This window comes from Orcinus orca, chromosome 2 (genome assembly GCF_937001465.1).
Source record: "Orcinus orca chromosome 2, mOrcOrc1.1, whole genome shotgun sequence".
Taxonomy (NCBI): domain Eukaryota; kingdom Metazoa; phylum Chordata; class Mammalia; order Artiodactyla; family Delphinidae; genus Orcinus; species Orcinus orca.
The window spans coordinates 160422220-160445574 of record NC_064560.1 but is presented as its reverse complement, the minus strand read 5'-3'; the positions used below and the strand labels follow the sequence as shown (position 1 = coordinate 160445574).

General features: G+C 35.0%; 2 protein-coding genes across 3 annotated transcripts in view; one reads left to right on the top strand and one right to left on the bottom strand.

Moving 5' to 3' along the window:
* RTN1 (reticulon 1) overlaps positions 1-23355 on the top strand; it is a 413685-nt gene that overhangs the window by 14673 nt on the left and 375657 nt on the right. The gene's annotated exons all lie outside the window — the stretch shown is intronic.
* LRRC9 (leucine rich repeat containing 9) overlaps positions 11323-23355 on the bottom strand; it is a 114428-nt gene continuing 102395 nt past the window's right edge. Inside the window, exons 31-33 of the mRNA XM_049706427.1 lie at positions 19275-19419; positions 17292-17460; positions 11323-16536 (exon numbers count right to left, since the gene is read on the bottom strand). Coding sequence (XP_049562384.1) covers positions 16497-16536; positions 17292-17460; positions 19275-19419 — 354 coding nt within the window. The 3' untranslated portion in view covers positions 11323-16496. The remainder of the gene's footprint in view (positions 16537-17291; positions 17461-19274; positions 19420-23355) is intronic.

The following is a 23355-nucleotide window of genomic DNA, read 5'->3' as shown; positions in this document are numbered from 1 at the left end:
CTGCTGTGAATTCCACCATTGTGTCTTCCAGGTCACATATCGGTTCTTCTGCATCAGTTATCCTGCTATTGATTCCTTCTAGTGTAGTTTTCATTTCAGTTATTGTATTGTTCATCTCTGTTTGTTTGTTCTTTAATTCTTCTAGGTCTTTGTTAAACATTTCTTACATCTTCTCGATCTTTGCCTCCATTCTTTTTCCGAGGTCCTGGATCATCTTCACTATCATTATTCTGAATTCTTTTTCTGGAAGGTTGTCTATCTCCACTTCATTTAGTTATTTTTCTGGGATTTTATCTTGTTCCTTCATCTCATACATTGCTCTCTGCCTTTTCATCTTGTCTATCTTTCTGTGAATGTGGTTTTTGTTCCACAGGCTGCAGGATTGTAGTTCTTGCTTCTGCTGTTTGCTCTCTGGTGGATGAGGCTATCTAAGAGGCTTGTGCAAGTTTCCTGATGGGAGGGACCAGTGGTGGGTAGAGCTGGCTGTTGCTCTGGTGGGCAGAGCTCAGTAAAACTGTAATCCGCTTGACTGCTGATGGGTGGGGCTGGGTTCCCTCCCTGTTGGACGTTTGGCCTGAGGCACCCCAACACTGGAGGCTACCTGGGCTCTTTTGTGGGGCTAATGGCAGACTCTGGGAGGGCTCACGCCAAGGAGTACTTCCCAGAACTTCTGCTGCCAGTGTCCTTGTCCCCTCGGTGAGCCACAGCCACCCCCCGCCTCTGCAGGAGACCCTCCAATACTAGCAGGTAGGTCTGGTTCAGTCTCCCCTGGGGTCACTGCTCCTTCCCCTGGGTCCTGATGCACACTCTAGTTTGTGTGTGCCCTCCAAGAGTGGAGTCTCTGTATCCCCCAGTCCTGTCGAAGTCCTGCAATGAAATCCTGCTAGACTTCAAATTCTGATTCTCTGGGAATTCTTCCTCCCATTGCCAGACCCCCAGGTTGGGAAGCCTGACGTGGGGCTCAGAACCTTCACTCCAGTGGGTGGACTTCTGTGGTATGTGTTCTCCAGTCTGTGAGTCACTCACCCACCAGTTATGGGATTTGATTTTACTGTGATTGCTCCCCTCCTACCGTCTCATTGTGGCTTCTCCTTTGTCTTTGGATGTGGGGTATCTCTTCTTTGGCGAGTTCCAGTGTCTTCCTGTCGATGATTTTCTAGCAGCTAGTTGTGATTCTGGTGTTCTCGCAAGAGAGAGTGAGAGCACGTCCTTCTACTCCACCATCTTGGTTCCTCTCCCTTCACTTTTATTACAATGTTATTTAAGCTTTATACCACATCAAACAGGCCAGATTCTTATCTTTTTAAAAAGTTAATCTTATGAAACATTCAATTACTTATTTTCTACTAGGAAATTCTTACATCAAACATGAATTTCCTATAGTATAGCTTAAATCTGTGCCTTTTACTTCTGCTTTAGACTTTTTCAAGCAATTGTTAACTTCACACCTTTTGTTTTCCCAAGCCATAGTTCCTCTGATGCTCAGAGAAGATGCATTTTCATTAGTTTTAAAACTATCTTATGAACTTGTTTTTTTAGTGCTTCATATTTTATGAACTGATGGCCAAATATCCTTCCTACCCCCACTGTAAGAAGTGAGGGAACTGTATTTTTTCAAATTACTCTTTAATTGTAGGACTCAAAATAGAGACAATATTATCTCCTAGATCTTATGTATTATACTAAGTCAGAACACTTTTGGTTGCAAATGACAGTAATTGAACCCCCAGAAGGATTTATTGGCTCATGTAATTGAGAAGTCCAAGTGTAGATCTTAAGGAAAGACTGCATCCAGAGATTCAAATACCACTGTCAGGACTGTCTCCATCTCTTGGTTTGCATTATTTTATCTTTCAAATAGATTCTCTCCTAGTGGCAGGCAAATACCTCCAGAGGCTTCAGACTCACATCCTCCTGGTTAAGCAGTTACAGTAGAGGAAATAAAGAACCCTCTCCCAGTGTCCGTATCTCAATTTCAGGTCCTGTGTGCCTACCCGTATGATCAGCAGCCCCAACAGTAACTCATATGTTCAAGGAGGAGTTTCCCAAAGGAATCTGAAGAGAGGGTGGGTGGGAATTATCTGGGCTGACAAAAAGAGCAACTCTCATAGTCTACTATACCCACTTTATAGATGTGAAGCAACTTAAAACATTTTTTAGATAAACATCAATGTTCCTGTTCAACTCCATTAAAATATTTCAAATTATTTAATGTATTGCATATTTGTCTCTTTTTGGGTGCTCACTGTTTGAATCCCATTCGTTTGCCACTGTGGGAGCCAGTGTGGGAGCCAGTGTGGGAGCCACTGTGGGAGCCTTAGTGGAAAGGCAGGCCACATCTCCTACCATGGAAGTTCAAAAATACAGACGTTTTTTAAAAACTCTCATAAAGTTTTGGGAAGCAACCTACGTTTGGCCATCTTCCTGGAGCTTTCAATGTAAAACACGAGAAGTAAAGAAGCAGGAATAGTTAGAATTCATTCTCATGGCAGCAGGACCATTCAGGGCCCAGCAGCACCCATGTAGCAGCAAGGTATTGGCACCCTAATTGAGTTGATCCATGTCATAAGCAGTGTTATGCTGTGTTCTGATCACCCATCTTCCCTTGGTAATTACTCATTCTATGACCCTGGTTTTCCAGTTTTCCTGGTGATTGTATAAGCTATTCAATATCCTATGAATTCCTTTTCTATTTACATTAACCAGAGTAATTTTCTTTTCCTTGCAACTAAAGCCAATGACTAGTACAATCTGCCAAATTTTATCCAAATAATTTTGAAGTATAATTATTTTCTCTAAGGTTCTAATCATTTAGAACCTTAGAGAATTTAAGTATGATTTCTTTTTTCATCTTTATTTAATAGCCCCAAATTCTAGTTTATTCTTCTGTGCCGCCCCTTATACTGATACTAAAGGACTTTGCAGTGACCTTCTAATATAACTCATTCAGAACCAGTTGCTGCCTTCATTTTACATCTTCCATTTTATACTCTTTCTTAAGATCTACATTTCTTATTTGCTGTCTTTCTCACTTATCACTGAGTTGTATTTGTCTGCTAAAATTTTAATATAAAAGTCCTTCACATCTCTTTTCTGATAATGTTCCTGTATCAGTTAGGAATGGGTTGAACTTCATGTAACAGAGAAATCATAGCAACAGTGGTTTAACAACATATAATTTATTTCTCTGCCATATAGAGTAAGTCTGGATTTAGGTGTTCCAGGGTCAGTATGGCAGTTCCGTGGGCTGGTGGGTCCATCCATTTTATTATGCCATCATCCTTAGGGTCTTTTCCCTCCTGATCCAACTAGAACTCCTCCGTCATATTCTACACCACAGGACGAAGGAAAGGGACATTGTTTTCCTTTTCGTTTTTAAGGAGACTTCCAGAAAGTTCCCATACAGCACTAGCCCATGTATGTCATTGGCCAAAATAAATGGCCACACTTAGCTTCAAGGGAAGCACTGTACCTAGCTAATAATCAGAGTTCTTTTACTAAAGGAAAATGATGAACAGATGCTGGGAGGTAACTAGTTGTCTCCTCCACAATTCCACTTCTTTTAGCTATGTCACTAAGTAACTTCTCATCTTTCTAGCTAAGACATAGTTTGCTTTTTGTTCTGGGACGACTTTGTACATTTTTAGTTCAATTAATTAGTAAAAAACTTGGAACAAAAAGCCAAAATAGTGCTTCTTTTGTAATAAAAAAAGTTTTTTGGACATTATAACGTTTTTATTATATAATTATACTTATTCCAGTTGCCTGAATAGAGTGCTTAAATTTCTGTACCAAAAATTCCTATTAGTTCGATTTTTTTCAAACTATGATGGCTTCATTATGAGTTAAGTTCTCATAAAAGGAAGGCATGTTTTAAAATAAACTACATTACTTGTTGATTCTGATATGAAAATAAAATACAGAAGATCCCTAAGACCTTCCTGGATCCCCAGTTTCATGAAGAATGTGTGAAATACAGTGGTAATAGAGCTTACTGATAGTTTTGCTCCTACACATAAGCATCAGTAAAATGACAATTTGAGTCAGGAACATTGTCCAAAATTTACATTTCAAATTCCTAATTCTTTTTTTAAAGAAATAATTTTGAATATATAGTAAAGCTGAAAAAATAGTGCACTTCCCTTCACCCAGCTTCCCCTAATGTTAGCATTTTACATAACATTTTATGTAACAGAACGATGATTGAAACCAAGCAGTCAACAATAATAAATACTCTTAACTAATCTGCAGACTTTATCAGCTTTCACTAGCTTTCCCCACTAATGTCCTTTTTCTTGTCCAAGACCCAATCCAGAACCCACATATTACACTTAGTTATGTCTCCTTAGTTTCCTCCAATCTGTGACTGTTCTCCAGTTTTCATCATTCAATACTCTTGACCTTTTTGAAGAGTTATTGACCACTTATATGTAGAATGTCCATTAGTTTGGGTTTTTCTGACATTTTCTCACGATCAGGTTGTGTATTTTTGGCAAGAATATCACAGAAATGCTGTTGTACCCTTAGTGCATCATATCAGGATATTGACATTGGTGATGGTTATGATGATGATATTATTATGAATTATTATTCTGATCATTGGTGATGTTAACTTTGATCACTTAAAGTGGTGTTTACCAGGTTTTTCCACTATAAAGGTACTATTTTTCTATTTGTAATTAAAAAGTATCATGTGGAGAAATTCTTAGAAATTCTTCTGCTCAAATATCTTCTTTATACTACCATCTACTAATTTAGGAATCCATAGATGATTTTTACCTGCAATAATTATTACTGTGGTGTTTGCATAGTCATCAGTATTCTTTACTCATTTCAGTGTGTTTTTTTTTTTCCCACACCACCAAGCAATTCTCTCAGGAGACACTGACTAGGTGTACTATCAATACAAATTTAACTCAATTCTGACACTCTCTATCTGGAGATAGTATTAGATCCCACAGGGTAAGGACTCAGTCTCACAAGACTGGCCCCACTTTAGACACCAGTTGCAAGTTCAGGTTGTTACCTGTGCTTCTGACAACCTCTTATCAGGGTTCCCACAACCTTCTTATCAGGATTAATTTGCTAGAGTGGCTCACAGAACTCAGAGAAACATTTATGTTTACCAGTTTATTATGAAAGATATTATAAAGGATACAGATGAAGAGGTACATGGAGTGGGGTCCAGAAGGGTCCTAAGCACAGGAGCTTCTGTCCCCGTAGAACTAGGTGGCATCACCCTCCCACCACATGGATGTGTTTACTAACCTGTAAGCTCATCAAACTCTCATTGTTCAAGAGTTCTTGTAGATCTTTAATCTCCAGCCCCCAACCACCTTCCTCTTCCCAGAGGTTGGGGGTGGGGTTGAAAGTTCCAACTCTAATTACATGGTCTTTCTGGTGACCCTCTCCTAGGTTACCACCCTAAGTTATTCCATTAGCATAAACTATCTAGGACCCCAGTCTTAAGTAATCTCATTAGTATATACTCAGATGTGCTCTAAAGGGGCTCCTATGAATGACAAAGGAACTCCTACCACTCAGGAAATTCCAAGGATTTTAGGAGCTTTATGCCAGGAACCAGAGAGAAAGACCAAATATATTTCTTATTAAACCACACAGTCTATTGAATGCAGGAGAAAATTACTCTGATTAGGAACAAAGATCTGTAAATGTGAACCTGATTGGAAATTCTCATCAGTAGGCTGAAGAAATGACTGAAAGATAAAGATATCTTTCACTTTGTGAAAGATACAGGAAAAAATGTGTGCAAATGTTAAATTGTGGTGTTTTCTACTTCAGCTGAGAAAAACAGATAGATGATTCAGTTATCTCTATTTGTGGGGTCAGTATGATTCTTGATGGGATCCAGGAACTTCTGTGTTGACTCTTGGTTCTAATCTCACCTTTGTCTTTGTGCAGAATAAAACTTCTTGGCCCGTAGCTATATAAGAAACAAGGAATTAGAACTCCCTAGATCTTCAGCCAGCCTATACATATATATTTATGTATGGCGTATATATATATATACATAAATATATATGTATATATGTATATATATGGCATGTCTTCTTTATCCATTCATTTTTTGATGAGCACTTAGGTTGCTTCCACATATTAGCTATTATAAATAATGCTGCTATGAACTTTGGGGTGCATATATCTTTTCAAATTAGTATTTTCATTTTCTTAGGATATATACCTAGCAGTGGAATTGCTCGATCATATGGTGATTCTACTTTTAGTTTTTTGAGGAACCTCCATACTGTTTTCCATAGTGGCTACACCAATTTGCAATCCCACCAACAGTGTACTAGGATTCCATTTTCTCCGTGTCCTCACCAACATTTTTTATTTGTAGACTTTTTGATAGCCATTTTGACAGGTGTGAGGTGATATCTTATTGTGGTTTTGATTTGCATTTCTCTGATGATTAGCAATGTTGAGCATTTTTACATGTGTCTTTTGGCCATCTGTATGTCTTCTTTGGAAAAATGTCTATCCAGGTCTTCGGCCCATTTTTAAATTATGTTCATTTTTTTTATAATGAGTTTTATGAGCTGTTTGTATATTTTGGATATTAACCCCTTATCAGTCATATCACTTGCAAATACTTCCTCTCTTTCCATAGGTTGTCTTTTTGTTTTGTTGATTGTTTCCTTTGCTGTGCAAGAGCTTTTAAGTTTAATTAGGTCCCATTTATTTTTACTTTTCTTTTGCCTTAGGAAACAGATTCAAAAAAATATTGCTATGATTTATGTTAGAGTGTTCCACCTATGTTCTCTTCTAGGAGTTTTATGGTTTCAGGTCTTTCATTTAGGTCTATAATCTATTTTGATTTTTTTTGTTATTTTTTATATGATATGAGGAAATGTCCTAATCTCATTGTTTTACATGTAGATGTCCAGTTTTCCCAGCACCACTTATTGAAGAGATGGTCTTTTCTCCATTGTGTATTCTTACCTCCATTGTATAGTTGTTGTAGATTAATTGACCATAAGTGTGTGAGTTTATTTCTGGGCTCTCTATTCTGTTCCATTGATCTGTGTGTCTGTTTTTATGCCAGTACTGTACTGTTTTACTTTATTTTTTTAGTGATCTCTGGACCTCATTTTCTTTCTTTTTTTTTAATTAATTAATTAATTTTTGGCTGTGTTGGGTCTTCGTTGCTGTGTATGGGCTTTCTCTAGTTGCAGCGAGCAAGGGCTATTCCTCACTGCAGTGTGCAGGCTTCTCATTGCGGTGGCTTCTCTTTGTTGCAGAGCACGGGCTCTAGGCGTGTGGGCTTCAGTAGTGGTGGCACGCAGGCTCAGTCATTGTGGCTCACAGGCTCTAGAGTGCAGGCTCAATAGTTGTGGTGCACGGGCTTAGTTTCTCTGCGGCATGTGGGATCTTCCTGAACCAGGGCTCGAACCTGTGTCCCCTGCCTTGGCAGGTGGATTCTCAACCACAGCACCACCAGGGAAGTTCCTACCATGCTGTTTTGATTACTGTAGCTTTGTAGTATAGTCTGATCATTTGAGGATTTGATAAGAGACTACGTAGCTCATTTTTTTTACATCTTTTATAAATGTGAAAGGATAATAAAAGTATGATGTCATGAAATAGAAATGATCCAGTATGTAGTAGGACAACTTTTTGATTTATATCATTCTTTTTGTTAGTTGTGTGTCCTCTATTCTCTGCTGTAATATTATTCATGTGCTTACTTCTTTAATACATAGGCCATTCAGCTACAGTAAGCTCAATCATATATCCAAATGTATAAATGGATTTATATCAGAAGAATAGCATTAATTTTTAAAAACTTACAAGCCCATAAGTTTCAAATATTTTACATAATCTTATACCTTCATTTAAACTAGTGAGTAGATTGATTTTATTATTTTTTAAAAATCAATTTTGTTCTTTCCCCCACAAACATCATGAAAAGACTCATAAACATAATGAATAAAATTACAAAATTCAGTGGAAATAAAACAGTATGTAAATGTCAATAATTGATCTCAAGACAAAATAACTTAAACAGTTATGATCCAGTAAGGGAATTCAAGCTTCTTTATAACCAAATATGAATAACATTACTCTGGTTACCAATATTCTGCTTTGTTTTCATTTGCTTTTCCCCATCTAGTCTCACAATTGTATTCTTTATTGATTTTTGAATATAATTGAAAATAATTGATCAAAAACTATGCAAGATTGAATAGTAGAAACAAATAACTCACTTTTTAAAGTTGTTTTTGAGTTTCAATAGAAAAGTGTTTCCTAACCCAAAACTAATTTCTTTCATGTTTGTTTCTTCCATGGAAATAATACTCTTTAAAAGTAAGTTTCAGGGGGCTTCCCTGGTGGCGCAGTGGTTGAGAGTCCGTCTGCCGATGCAGGGGACATGGATTCGTGCCCCGGTCCAGGAGGATCCCGCATGCCGCAGAGCGGCTGGGCCCGTGAGCCATGGCTGCTGAGCCTGCGTGTCCGCAGCCTGTGCTCCGCAACGGGAGAGGCCACACAGTGAGAGGCCCGCGTACCACAAAAAAGAAAAAAAAAAAGTAAGTTTGGGGCTTCCCTGGTGGCGCAGTGGTTGAGAATCCACCTGCCAATGCAGGGGACACGGGTTCGATCCCCAGTCTGGGAAGATCCCATATGCTGCGGAGCAGCTAAGCCTGTGCACCACAACTACTGAACCTGCACTCTAGAGCCCATGAGCCACAACTACTGAAGCCCATGCGCCTAGAGCCTATGCTCCGCAACAAGAGAAGCCACCGCAGTGAGAAGCCCACGCACCGTGACAAAGAGTAGCCCCCGCTCACTGCAACTAGAGAAAGCCCGCGCACAGCAACGAAGACCCAACACAGCCAAAAATAAATAAATAAATTTATTTAAAAAAAAAAAAGTTTGGCTTTTATTATCTTTAATAGCTGTTCATGATGATTTCTCTTCTAAATATTGAAGTGACTGAAATACTCATGTGGTAAATACATACATTTCTACTCTTATCTTCTGACAATGTATTGGAGAAAAGTCTGGAAATAGCAGTATATTAAAACAGTTCTATGGTAATAGGAAATCTTCACTCTTTCTGAAGTCTGTTGTAGCTGTTGTTTAAATTCTTGATAATGTCAATATTAGTTAAAAGTAAGTCTTAAAAAGAATAGGTATTTAAAACTTTCAATAACGAAGTATTAAAGGATGACATTATATGGCTGACGTTTTCATATTCTTTTTGAGAGTTAACAATGGCCCAACTTGTTAACATTGACAGATATTTGGGCTTTAGTTTTATTTAGTTTCTATCTACAGAGGTTTTAGATCTATTTCCATAAATATAATTAATACCTTCATTCAAAACTTAATAATATAGTAATGCTTAAGTTTACTATACATGAAAAATATTAGAACTTTCACCTAACTTGAAAAATTATTTAAGCATCTTAGTCATTGAAGGAACACACACAAAATGCAAGCCAGAAGACAAAAGCAAAAATCACGAATCTTGGTCTTAAGCAACTTCCAAGGTTAAATTGTCAATTCCAGTCACATTCTACACAGTTTTCTTAGATACATTTTTTTAAAATTGTAAATCATGCACAACTATCACCTGAGACACTATAAATCATTGAAAATAAAATTTTATTTCATTTATTCTGCTTACTAAAATAGGAAAGTATGTCAATACATTTAATAAAAGTTTTCCCAAAATGTAGAAAACAAATGTTCTGATTGACTTCCAGCTAATTAAAAAACTTAAGTCATCTGATTATTCGAAAGTATACTATTCTGTGAGTTGCATGTGTTATCTAGATGAGCTTTCTTTTTCAAGTTTTTGTAATAGTACACTTGCACCTTTGCCATTAACTCTAAATTAGCCTTTTTTTGTTTTTGATTTTGGAGGATAGGAAGTTTGATATAGTGTACTGATTGCTATAGACCATAATATTAAATTATTACAATTATATGAGAGCTATATGTTGTATTTTTACTTGTATGTATCTGTGTATGTTTATGTGGTGTTAGGACCACCCCAAAATATGCCTCAATGGCATATTGATTATTTTGAGTTAAAGTTACTTAAAACACGACTGATGCAAGAGGGACATATTGACCCCTCCTCTCTGTCTCTCTGAAGGTAGGAAATAAACCTCCCATGTGAAATGTGCCCTCGCTGTACCTAGAGGCAAAAAGACATAGGGAATTCAGGGCCTAGAAGCTTGTATTAACAAACCTTGTTACTTCTTTACTAATTTACTACCCAAGCCTAAACTTTGCATAAATTCCTTACTAATTAAGAACCCAAACCTGAGTTTATTTATCCTGTCAAATCCTCACAAATTTATTTTTCTTCATGTAAAAAGATACAAAAGCTGCCTGCTTTTGGTCAGTCTCTGAGCATCATTTTATGATCTTCTGTGTGCACAAAATTCAGCTGGTTTTTCTACTGTTATCTGTCGTGTGTAAATTTTATTATTATTCCAGCTATAAGAACTCAGGGGTAGAGGGGGAAATTTCGCCCCCTGTCCCCAACTGTTAGTTGCATGTATTCATTAAATTCACGGATGTACACTATGTTGTTGCTTAAAAACTCCAATGGTGGCAATTTAAAGACTGTTTTGTTGCTAATAATGGCTTAATACCTAAAACTGAACAGAGTTGGTCACAAGGTAAATTAACCAGGGAAATATGCCAATTTGGACTTCATTTCCATCCTATTGAATGACTGCATTCACTCTCTTTAGATTTAAAGCTCTTCATTCTACTGTTCCTCAACACTCTTTATAGAATTCCATCTTGCTTTTCATCTATATTTTAACAGTTTAACATAGATGGCTGGATCAAGTCCATTGTTCCAATTGTATGTAGCTTAAAAAGCTCTGCAGTATTTTACTCTTTCCATTGTATCTGGCTTCTCTGAGTGCTCTGCTCACTACATTTTACTCCTGTTCTCTCTGTTTTCTAAACCCATTTATGCCTATTCTTTCTGAAGACACTTGTTCATCTGAGTGCTCAAATTGACTTCTCATTCTATTTTCTTAACTAAAAATGCACCATTAAGGTTGATTGAAATCATTTAAAGAACTGCATAAAAAAATGAAAGGCTATAAGAAAGTAGGCTACCAGTGTTTGTAAATACCTGTTTTCAGCTAAATTGGTAGGATGAAATAAGAAATAATTGGAAACTTAAAAATGTTATTGATATATTTTTTACAGATTAGTCTTTTTTGGTTGTTCTTTGAGAAACATACTTGTAAAACATTTGGGGGCAGGGAGGGAAGGGAAGGTGTTATGCTGTAAATAAAGATGAAACAAACAGTCAAAGAGTAGAGCCAAACTACTAAAATTATTTAAAACATTTTAATGTTTTACAGTAAGCAATATGTAAAACATGCAGGTCCATGATTAAAATCTACAGCTTTTAAACCACATGGTCTTAATTTTTTTCTGTTTAAAATACAGATATTGTTGTTTAAAAATAAATGTAATCATAATGGTTTACAAAACTATAAACTGTAAATGATTTATTTAATATCATCACAAACCTTTTTTCCTATTTGTAATGTTTAAAAATGGAACTCTGTTGGTATGAAATACTTTTAAGCATTTGGAAGTTCATTAGAATTATAAAATTAAAAACTAGAAGAAAATGTAGAATACTATTTGTGAAAAATACTTCACATCCATTTTCATTTTATTGTTTGATCAAAATGAAATGAATTTTTAAAAGGTACCAAAATATGTTATCCCAATGGATTTTTATTCAGAGCATATGGAAATAGATACTCTTATTTTTAATGATACAATATAAGGAAAAATATTCTAATTTTAAAATTAGCATTTCAGAATCACCAATATTTTATATGGAAAATGATGTTGACGAATTTGCTTTCTGATTTACCTAAAAGAGCATATAGTTAAGGTAAGGCCTAATAGATTACACATGAATGATAAATAATTTGATTTAAGGTAATTAACACTTTCAAAGCTCCTTCTAAGTTCCTTTGAATGTATTATTCTATTCTTAGGTCACAGAATTTCATGTTTTTGCTATAAAATCATTTATCTATATTTTACTTTAATTATAAGGAAAAATCATCACCAAAACTAAATTTGAGATAAAAAAACACATAAATTGGGCCTGAGAAATGTCTTTTCTGTAGATTACAAAGCAATTTTATTCATAAATTGAAGAAAAAGAGTAATAATATAATTCATATTTTTATGAGATATAGACTTGTAGAAATAAAATATTAGTGATAAAATAACTGTGTACTTTTTGCTGACCTAGTTCTGAAAGGCAACTGCAAACTAAAATTTCAATTTGGTACAGGTTTTTCTTTAAAAATACTTCAATAATGTGGATGTATGTAGAGGGTATTTTGCTAAGTGAAGTAAGTCAGACAAAGACAAATACCATATAATCTCACTTACATGTGGAATCTAAAAAACAAAACAAACAAAACAAAAAACAGATTCATAGATACAAAGAATGGGTGTTTGCTAGAGGGGAGGCAGAGAGGCGTGGAGGGTGAAACAGGTGAAGCAGATTAAGAGGTACAGACCTCTAGTTATAAAATAAATAAGCCAAGGGATGTAATATACAGCATAAGGAATATGGTCAATAATATTGTTAATAACTTTGTATGGGGACAGATGGTTACAAGACTTAGAGTGGCGATCATGTCAAATCACTATGTAGTACATCTAAAACTAACAATATTGTACATCATCTATATTTCAATTTAAAAAAAAGAAAGAAAAAAAATTCAGTAATAGAGGAAAGTACAGAGAGATGAACAAGAGAAGTAGTTAAGCACTTGGAGTTGTCCAAAAGTTCTAAGTTTTATAGCAGAGGAATTTAAAAAAAACAGCCAGTTTCTATACCAAAACAAACTGATAATAGATTCATTGAATAACCAACAGAACTCAAGACGTAAGTGCTTTCTTCTACTCTTATAGAAATATAAATAATTTACTTCTTTTTATGTAACATTTAATTGAAGCTAAGCGCCTATAGCATGACTAACAGTAAGATCTAATGTTTTAAAACATTAAACACTTCTCATAATATAGGATAGCTTATGAATAAATAATGAAATGACACGTTACTTAAACATAAGGACTATTTTAAAACTAGTCATGAGTGCCTGCAAACACACACGCACAGATCCACACTAAATATTCTGTGCAAAAATATGTTCACAACCATAGTTAATTTTGTGTCAGTAGTAGAGAAATCAAGTAAATAATAAAGTTTTAATAAACAGTTATAGTCAATCTTCATAAATAGAAATCAGAAGATCACTTTGACATCATCTATATGCAGTTCAGCAAGGTAGGCTCCTTGTCTATAGTTAAAGTGCCCTAAATTTTAGCTTTCCAGGTTGTCTGTGGAATTCTCCTTTAATTTAAAACAAGTCATACAATTATGCATATGACTGCATGCAAAATAAATTTATCATGACATTTGCTGGGGGGCAAAGAACTAATTTTACTGCAGAAATTATACATTTTCCGTAAGTTAAATACACTGAAAGAGAATGAATAGTTTACAATTTTTACACACATTAGGGCTCGACAACAGCTGATTAAACAGCACATTAGGAATAATTAACTGTCAGTTCATTTGTAGTCATCAAAACAATGAATTTAGAGTTGAAAAAATCTAGGATTTGGTGTGATATCTTTTCCTTTTAAGGCCAGTTTTTTGTGTTTTTTTTTTGTGGTACGCGGACCTCTCACTGTTGTGGTCTCACCCACTGCGGAGCACAGGCTCCGGACGCGCAGGCTCAGCGGCCATGGCTCACAGAGCCAGCCGCTCTGCGGCATGTGGGATCTTCCCGGACCGGGGCACAAACCCGCGTCCCCTGCATCAGCAGGCGGCCTCTCAACCACTGCGCCACCAGGGAAGCACAAGGCCAGGTTTTTAAATCTATAAATTGAGACAGTACATGTCACATCTATTTCATAAGTTTGTTATTAGGATAAACCATGTAAAATATGGACTAGTGGTTTATAGTAATAAGCACTACCTGCTTGTTTTGTTACAATCGGTTGTGAAATGTATTATGAATAATTTAAAATTTCACAGTTGGTGAATGATCTACTTAAAAAAATTTTTAGAGCAGATCTAAAGCAGACCCGTAAAAACATCTCTCATATTCAATTACATTTTCATTTGTTTTGTTGAATAGGAAGGGGATGAAGTTATAGCAACTGCTTTAAGAACTGCAGATAACCAACAGCTTAACCTGTCCAGGAGAGTATGTATCATCATCTGCTTTCATGGCAGAAAAACTTCAGAACTACTGTGCCAAATTATCTTAGTAATCATCCCCCTCATTGCTTTTATATGGAAGTATTGATTGTATATTTATATTTAAAATGTTCTTAAGGTTGGGTCAATGTCTGTTTCTGTACAGCACCTAGCAATGCCTGTATACGTTTATTATTTATTTATTTATTTTTATTATTATTATTATTTTTTGTGGTACGCGGGCCTCCCACTGTTGTGGCCTCTCCCGTTGCGGAGCACAGGCTCCGGACGCGCAGGCTCAGCGGCCATGGCTCACGGGCCCAGCCGCTCCGCGGCATGTGGGATCTTCCCGGACCGGAGCACGAACCCGTGTCCCCTGCATCGGCAGGCGGACTCTCAACCACTGCGCCACCAGGGAAGCTATATACGTTTATTATTCTTCTTAGTGTTTGTTACTATTAAATTATCACAAATTTACTTTCTAGAACAAATTCGAATTAAAATTTTATAATAAAATATCTCAAAATTGAACAATGTGTTCAAAAAAATCAAGTGATATCAAATATATTAGAAATGCATAGAAGAAAATGGAATAGAAGAAAATACATAGAAGAAATGGCTACACGAAAAAAATGTCAAATGTTAAGTGGATGCTGAATAATAAGTTATGTTTTTCCTGCTTTATACTTTTCTGCTCTTGTAAATTTTTCTCCAGTGAAAACCTGTTACTTTATTTTTCCCATCCAGTTTATTATTTACAAAGACACTTTTTACTATAAAAGTAGCATATATTGAGCATTTCATTTATACATAATCATAAGAGAAAGAAAAAGCAAATGATGTCAAGTTAGTAACAAATAGTGAAGAGCAGGTGCTTATCACAACACTGTAATGAAAACAGTTGTCAGAACTAAAGGGCAACAAAGACATCTTCTGGACATCTTAAGAACTGCATGGTTCCTTTTTAAACAAAGGATCTTATTTCTACCTTAGAGTAATAGTTGTTTAAAAACCACACATTAAGAAGGGTAAAATCAATCTGTATTAGGTTTGAAATTTTAAATATTACATCATTAAATTACAAACATACAGTATTTAAAGAAGACACAAAATTGTTGCATACATATTGGCATTAGTTTCCAAAATATCCTTAAAACTATTTCCAGATAGATTATAAAATACAAATATTTTAGTAAAAATAATTTATTTTCATGTAAGGAACACATAAAATAATATGAAAATTACATGTAGCGTTGAACCACTACTTGAAAAATTTAAACAATACTTCATGAATCTTGGAGCCCATTGATATAAAAATATGATTGGCAATTTAATCATTAATTTAAAGAACTGTGTTTAATAAATAAATTCAAAACCACACTTGATTTATGATTTTTCCTAGTACTATACAATGTAATTGTCAATATTTTAGAAAACTTACTTCCAGTAAAATATAATTGAGTCCAAATTTTAAATGTGTCCACTTATTTTGAACATGTGTTTATTTAGCCTAAAACTTGTTTGTAAAATTATATCACTATGGGCACATTCAATGAATTGTGTATATGAAATACTATTCTTTTATTCTTAGAGCATGAATGGCTGGTTGCACTCATAGCTACCTTCAGGAAGTACTATTGATGCCTATGAGTTCCATCTCTAAACAATTCTTAGGGCGGACTCAGTTTGAGGCTATTTTTTTCAAAATATAGTCCTAAAAAACTAATCTGTAGTTCAACTAGCACAACTCAACTTGCTTTAGTAATAGTTGTGTTTGGTAAGAAATGTGTGCTTTAGCTTTAGGTAAGCCTAAATGAACAGATATTCTACAAATGAAAGTATGCTTATTTCCTAAAATTACCTTTTCTTAGTATCTTTATATGAGAAGCCAAAATGAGATTTTACAACTAAATGCTTCCAATACCCCAGGACTAAACATTTGATTCTTTGAACTTTGTTTTATGCCACTTGTATCTTTTCAATTGTTGTATGATATATTTCATGATTTTTCTAACATAGAAAATCAAATGAATAATTAAGATAACCATAAAGAAAGTTTAAGAAAGATGATATTAAATAAAATTCACCAAGGGTGATAGAGAGTATCTTCATATGGAACAGAAGTGCTTCAGTAACATAAGTAACGTGATTGTCTTATATTTTTTATCACCAACACTGGCTGCTAGTTTTTGCACAACTACTAAACAGAAATAGGTTTCTTGGTATATATTCATTTCTCTTTAGGCAGTTACATTCGATTTGATCTTGGAAAGTGTCTGCCAGGAATTCTGTCAGAAACAAAATATTTATGAGTCAAGTAATGGTGACAATTTCTTAATGGATCAGCTCACTTAAGGTAATTCTGCAGTAAATAATTTTTGTATTTTATATGTGTACAATTTCAAAAAGACAACACAAGAAAGAATAATATCCTATTTTTGGCTATCTATAAATCAGGTCATCATGAGGATAAACCATTGATACCAAAATATGGTATCAGTATATTACACTCACTAAATATATTCTCAGTGGGACACAACTGATTATAGCAGGGAAGTTAGTACAGCAAGAACCAGGCTTAAGCTAGATTTGCTGCTAGGTCACTCTAATAGATGCTGCAGAGATTGGCTACAAAGAAGCTAGAGGACAGGTATTAACTGGAAATCTGGGTGGACAGGTGTTGAGCAGCAGAGTGAATTCTTAATGAGAAGTAGCATGTTCTTAGGCCTTCAGCTGGCCTCTAGGGCTAGGATCCAAATTGGAGGAAGGGCAACTGGGAATTATAAGAAGCTTGAAAAATTTACATAATTCTCAGCCTTTGTGATTTCAGAGTTGAATTTATCTGTTGTTCAAAATGTAAGTGAACTGCTTTGCATATTCAGTGATTAGAAGTGACTTGGGAGAGAATACAATTAAAAGTAGTTCCCATAGTAGTAGTTCCCAATTAATAGTTTCCTATTTCTATAGATGACAAGCAAATTGGGGAAGTTTTTTTTTTTTTTTTAATGATGACAAGTGATATTAAAACACAGAAAAGCTTTACCTTCCCTCATCTTGGTTGCTCTGGTATATTTCTGCACTTGGAGATGCCATATTCTGATGTGATAAAAGAGATGGAGAGAGATTTATCCCTCCGAGTTGCTGAAAAGCTATTTCTGCATGGATGCTCTGAGGATTACTTGTTAGAATCCCTGCATTCTTGTCTTTTTTGTCTGAAATTAGGAATTATGAAACAATGAAAAGCATTAATAAATTAATAAGGTTTGGTTGTCCTTCAGTTGACTGTGTGCTATACATATTTCATAACATGAATTAAAATTTTTAAATAAAAATAAAAATTGGACTATATTTCTAGCACTTAATGCTGCTTAAATTTTTCTGAGCTAGTGGATCAGTTTGATACCTTCTTGGTAATTTTTTTTTTTTTTTAACATCTTTATTGGGGTATAATTGCTTTACAACGGTGTGTTAGTTTCTGCTTTATAACAAAGTGAATCAGTTATACATATACATATGTTCCCATATCTCTTCCCTCTTGCGTCTCCCTCCCTCCCACCCTCCCAGTAATTTTTAAAAATATAAATATCCAGAGCTGTGTGCTATAATAAATGTATCAATAAAATGACCATACTTTTCAAAACAAAAATTGGGGCAACACAGTCAGAAAATAGGAAAGAAATAGGACTTTTCCAGAAAATCCTAAAAAAGTAGTTGCATAATGAATCTTAAAGATATCTGAGAAGAAACTTATGGAAATGAATCCAGGGTTGAACTAATGCCCCCCCCAAAGATATTGAAGACATTCCTGAAGATGACAGTGATGACACTGTACTATTAAGGAGGCTAATAACAATTTGGTATGTCTAGTTTTACTGATAGTTCTATCTACTGGACAAAAGCATTAAATTTCTCACTATGATTAAAATCTTGAAGCCATAAGTAGGTAGAAGTATGAAAAATAAGTTAAACAAAAAATAACATCTTAGAGTAAATTATGTTGAATTTCTTTTAACTGAGTTTCCTTTAAAAAAATTGCATATTCTTAGTAGGCTTTTAGATCATTTTATTATTATTGTGATGTTCAGTTTTATTGTCTAACAGTAGTCTGAGGCAAAGTGGGATGTTAGAAAGAATGGAAGAGGTGAGCCCTCAGGGAAAGAGTAGCTACCCCCAATTTCACCAAAATGGTAGCCAGTGAAGATCTGGAATTAGAGAAAAGGCATGATCTAAGTCTGAATGAAAATGTATATAATAGAACGAAACATTTCCATGCCTTGTCCTTTTAATATACTCCCTTCCTTTAGAGAGCTACCTCTTGAAACACTTCCCTACTAATAGCTTCATGAATATATAAAATAATATTGTGGTTTCAAGGATGAAGTTTGATCTTCTCTCTGTAAGATACCCTTTGAACCCCAAGAGTCTGTTGTTACCAATATTTTTAAACCTCTGATTTCTACTTTTAGCAGGATGTACTACAGGTTTTAGTAGTCGTTTGCTATGAAATACACAAAATGTAATAAAAGCTTTGAAAAGAAATGTCAAGAACAATTGTGCAAGTATCACAAAGTTCAAATTGCAAGCAAATGTGTAGTTACAACATATTAGTAGTTGAGTAGAACCAAAAAATACTATATACGGCTTCCCTGGTGGCGCAGTGGTTGAGAGTCCGCCTGCCGATGCAGGGGACACGGGTTCATGCCCCGGTACGGGAAAATCCCACGTGCTGCGGAGTGGCTAGGCCCGTGAGCCATGGCGGCTGAGCCTGCGCGTCCGGAGCCTGTGCTCCGCAACGGGAGAGGCCCCAACAGTCAGAGGCCCGCGTACCACAAAAATAAAAAAATAAAAAAATACTGTAGATTCTTTGAAATCAGAATGGTCACATGAAACTTGAACAAACATTCAATTTTAGGAAATGTAAATGTAAAATATGCAATTTTAAGTAGTATTAGAAATCAAAGTGAGATTTTTGTTTCAAATGAAGTGTTTTTGCTTTTTTACATTCACTCAGAAACTGTCAAAATACCTTCAACTTCAGGAGTTAAAGTGAAGTCAGATCCCAAGTAATGGCCAAATCCACCAGGCCGAATTACATTTGTTAGCTTTATGGGAGGAGCTTTCACTTGGCCAAATGATCCACCATCCACAGGAGAGTTGGTAACAGGAATAGACTACATAATAAAAGAAAAGTTAAGAATGCCTTATCTCAAAAACTCAGATCAGTAGTCTTAGCCTTACCACAAGCCCCACTTGATAATCACCTTAAAATTTTTTAGGTCAGAAATTATATGCTTCCCTAAACTCAGAGTTTGTATGAGGCAAAAACTGTGAAACAGACAGATTTTTGGGCCCTAACCCCCCTCAGAACCTTATGTTCTGTTTTTTTCAGACTGCATTGTACTCATTACAACAGTCTAGGGTGATGGCACCTCCCCATTCCAAAGAGTCTTAACAAGGTAAGTGTAGAATTAAGAAAATTAAGCCTTTACCCCTTTGTGATATCTTTTCTTTTTTTCTGAACAGGAATTTCTAGATGATAAGAGTTGTATCTTCCACATCTTTGTGTTCCTCACATTACCTCACCAGGTGTCTTGCAGTTAATTAGTTTTTCAAGAACAAACAAGTAAATAAAATGGGGACTAAGAAAAGCATCTTATAACAATCACTTTTAATGAGTGTGCTAACTCTCTAAACAGTGTTTACATTTTATGTTAGTTGAGAATTAAGAGGCTTTTAAAAGATTTTCAGGAATCAGCAAATGGAGGAGAGAAGTATTTTAGGCTGGAGACTCTTGGTTTCCCTAGAAATTTATGCCTGCTCTGTCTTTAGTAAGACTGACCTTGTTTATACTTTAAAAAATATGAATTCTGAATATATGTTTTAATTTATTTAGAGATACAGGCTTTTGCCATTTGTGTAAAATTACCCATTTCCCTCATATTTCAGTAAACGTAACCAAAATGCAGCTTCGTAATGAGCACTAAGGTATCAGGCCTTTTACTAAAGCTGATCCCAAATTCCCTAATTCCTTCATAGGAGTTTCTTCCCATCATTAAACTAGAATATTGTCAAATTTTCTTCTGAAACAAGAGCACCAAAATGTTCTGGTTTAAAGGACAACTTTAGATTTCATTTATTTCCTCTTTATTTGCTGTTAAAAAGAAAGAACAGCAGCAACTAAAACAAAGAAAAATACATTAGACTGAACTGATGAAACTTGAAAAGTATTCTGTTCTTGTGTCTTCTGAACAGCTAAATGAATAGCTCAATTTTTTTCTGGCCAGGAAAATAAAAATTATTATTGCATCTTAAAATAGATTTCTCTGAAATAAAGACTTCAAATACCCCCTTTATTTTACTAACCATATATAGATGAATTCTTTAAAACCCAATTTTTAAATAAAGTATTTACATATAGAGTAAATGGAAAGGTAATTAAATTCTTATGTACGGCACCGATTTGAATGGCAAGAATAGGTATCTAGAATCACTGAAGATGACATGGTAGTACAGAATTGGAAAAATCTTAGTTCACTATATGAGAAATAGAAAAGAATAGCCAACAAGCAAAACCTTTAGTGAAATAATCATCCATCATTGACTACAATTTGAGTTTATGTATTTTTTTTGCTATATGAAACTAATTAAAAATATGTATGGAAATTGGGATCTTTAAAGTTGCTCTAAGTGATTTCTTTATATGGAATTTAGTGAGTATTTATGAAGTTATATGGAATTTTTAAAACGTAGCCAACATTACCTTAAAATAGAATTTATCAAATGTTACAATTTGTATAGGTCTCTCACTGGAGGCCTCACATTTGTGGTATGATAGACAGAATAATGCCACCCCCCAAGATGTCCACATCCTAATCTCTAAAACCTGTGAATGCTTTACGTGGCAAAAAAGGACTTTACAGGCATAATTAAATTAAGGATTTTGAGATGGGGAGAATATCCTGGATTATCTAGGTGGGCCCAATACAATCACAAGGGTCCTTATAAGAGGGAGGCAGGGAGGGTCAGTGTGAGAGAAGATGTAATGATGGAAGCAGAGGTCAAAGTGATGCCATTGCTGGAAGAGGGCCATGAGCCAAGGAATGCAGATAGCCTCTAGAAGTTTGAAAGGCAAAGAACAAATTCTCTCCTAGAAGGTATGCAGCCCTGCCGATACTTGTGATTTTAGCTCTGTAAGACTGATTTTTTGGACTTATGACCTCCAGAATTGTAAGATAATAAATTTGTGTTGTTTCAAGACACCAAATTTGAGGTAATTTGTTACAACAGCAATAAGAGACTAAAGTTTCCTTTAGTTTTCCACTTCTGGAAGCAAGAAGTGACTTGCTCATGGAATATAAGAGAGAAAGGGAAAGGAGGCATAAATCATTGAACTAACTTTTAATTATTCTCTTTTTAAAGACTAGAGACTGTGACAATAATTAGGTAGATGACATTAGATGGTGCTGTCTCTTAGTTATACAGATTAGTAGCTAAGCTTTTTTTCACAAAGCATAGTTTTTAGAAAAACATTTGTAAATATAACCCATAAATGAACCAATTTCCTCTGCCTAATCTAGATAATCTTTTTTTTTTTTAGATAATCTTTATTAACATTGTACAGCTCTAAGTTTCACAAGTCTCTATAGCTATTTTGACCCATAATAGAATCCCCTTGGTTAATTTTAAAAAGTCAGGGAATAATAAGAATTAGATCTATAATTCTTTTTATAATTCTTAAAAAAAATTTTAAAACATAAAAGTACATGTGCCCACACATCTTTTGATGAAGGGTCAAGGCCTTTTCTTTAAGAAAGAGTCCCTTGACTGGTATTTTATCTGATTGATAAATCCACCCTTAAGGGTTTTACCTACAATTTCCAGTTTTGGTTTCGTTAAAGTAGCAAGACTTCAACAACATGTGGAGAAAATTTGAATACAAGAAACTGTCTAGATTTAAAGAAATTTTCCCACATATTAGTCTGAATTTTTATAATTTTCTTCCTTATTTTGCAGGTTTTTTTCCTCCCAACCTAATTTGATATTATTTGTGTATGTGTAATCAATTATTTGTGATTTGTGTAATTGACCTTTTTCCAGACTTTACAGAGAATCCTATTTGGCTTTCATAGAAACATAGAAATAATAATTTAAAATTTGTACTTATGTATCTGTTTATTTAAAATAAAAGTTATAAGTTTTTGAAAAAACACAGCCGACTCAATAAATATGTGAATCAATTGCTGAAGGCAGAAGTGAGCTTAGAGAGTAGCCTACTAGTATCAAAGGTTCAATGTGCTCTGGGAACTCGTTAGTTTGTTTTACAAAGGGAGTGGAGAGTGTTGGGTAAGCCAGTGAGATAAATGAAAGCATCTACAGTAGTCTTATCGCTTTCCTCTTCAACTCAACTTTTAAAAGTAATCTTTGTTCACTGACTAACGCCCTTGCTCTCTTGCTTTCACTGACAGTAGAGGTTCATTTACACTCTCACTGCCCCACCTTAGTCCAGGTTTTCATAATCTCTCTTGGATTATTCTAAAAGCCTCTTAGCTGGTTTCTCTGCCTCCAGCTCCTTCTTCCTTAAACCTTGCAAAGGCACAGCTCTAATAGTGTTACTTCTTTGTTCAAAAACCATAGCTTTTCTGTGTTAAATTTAGTCTTTTAAGATAGTTATGAAAAATCCTGGTGGTCAATGATAGAATTTCCAAATTATATGCTTTTGTGGCTTCTCTCTCTAACCTCTTCCCTGTCATGCTCAGATACCCTACTAGGGTTCATAGGCAAAAGGCCCAATTATTCTGCCAATATACAAGAAAAGAGGCACACACCTCCCTTGTTAGATGAACTACACAGTCCAGAGAGTTTGAGGTCATTATTCCTTCCTTCCCTTTCTATCTCCTAAGTGGAGAGAGTTTTATTGTTAGTCACTGTTTATAAGAGTGATACGTTACAGTTTCTTACCTTCTAGCATTATCTGACATATGGAACAAGAGGCACAGTTTAAAATAATTTGCTTTATGTCAAAGTATGTTTTTTGAATAAGGAGCTTTCCTAGCTTCTATGTGTATATGCTCTATTCACCAGATCAAGCTGCTTTTGACAGTAATCAC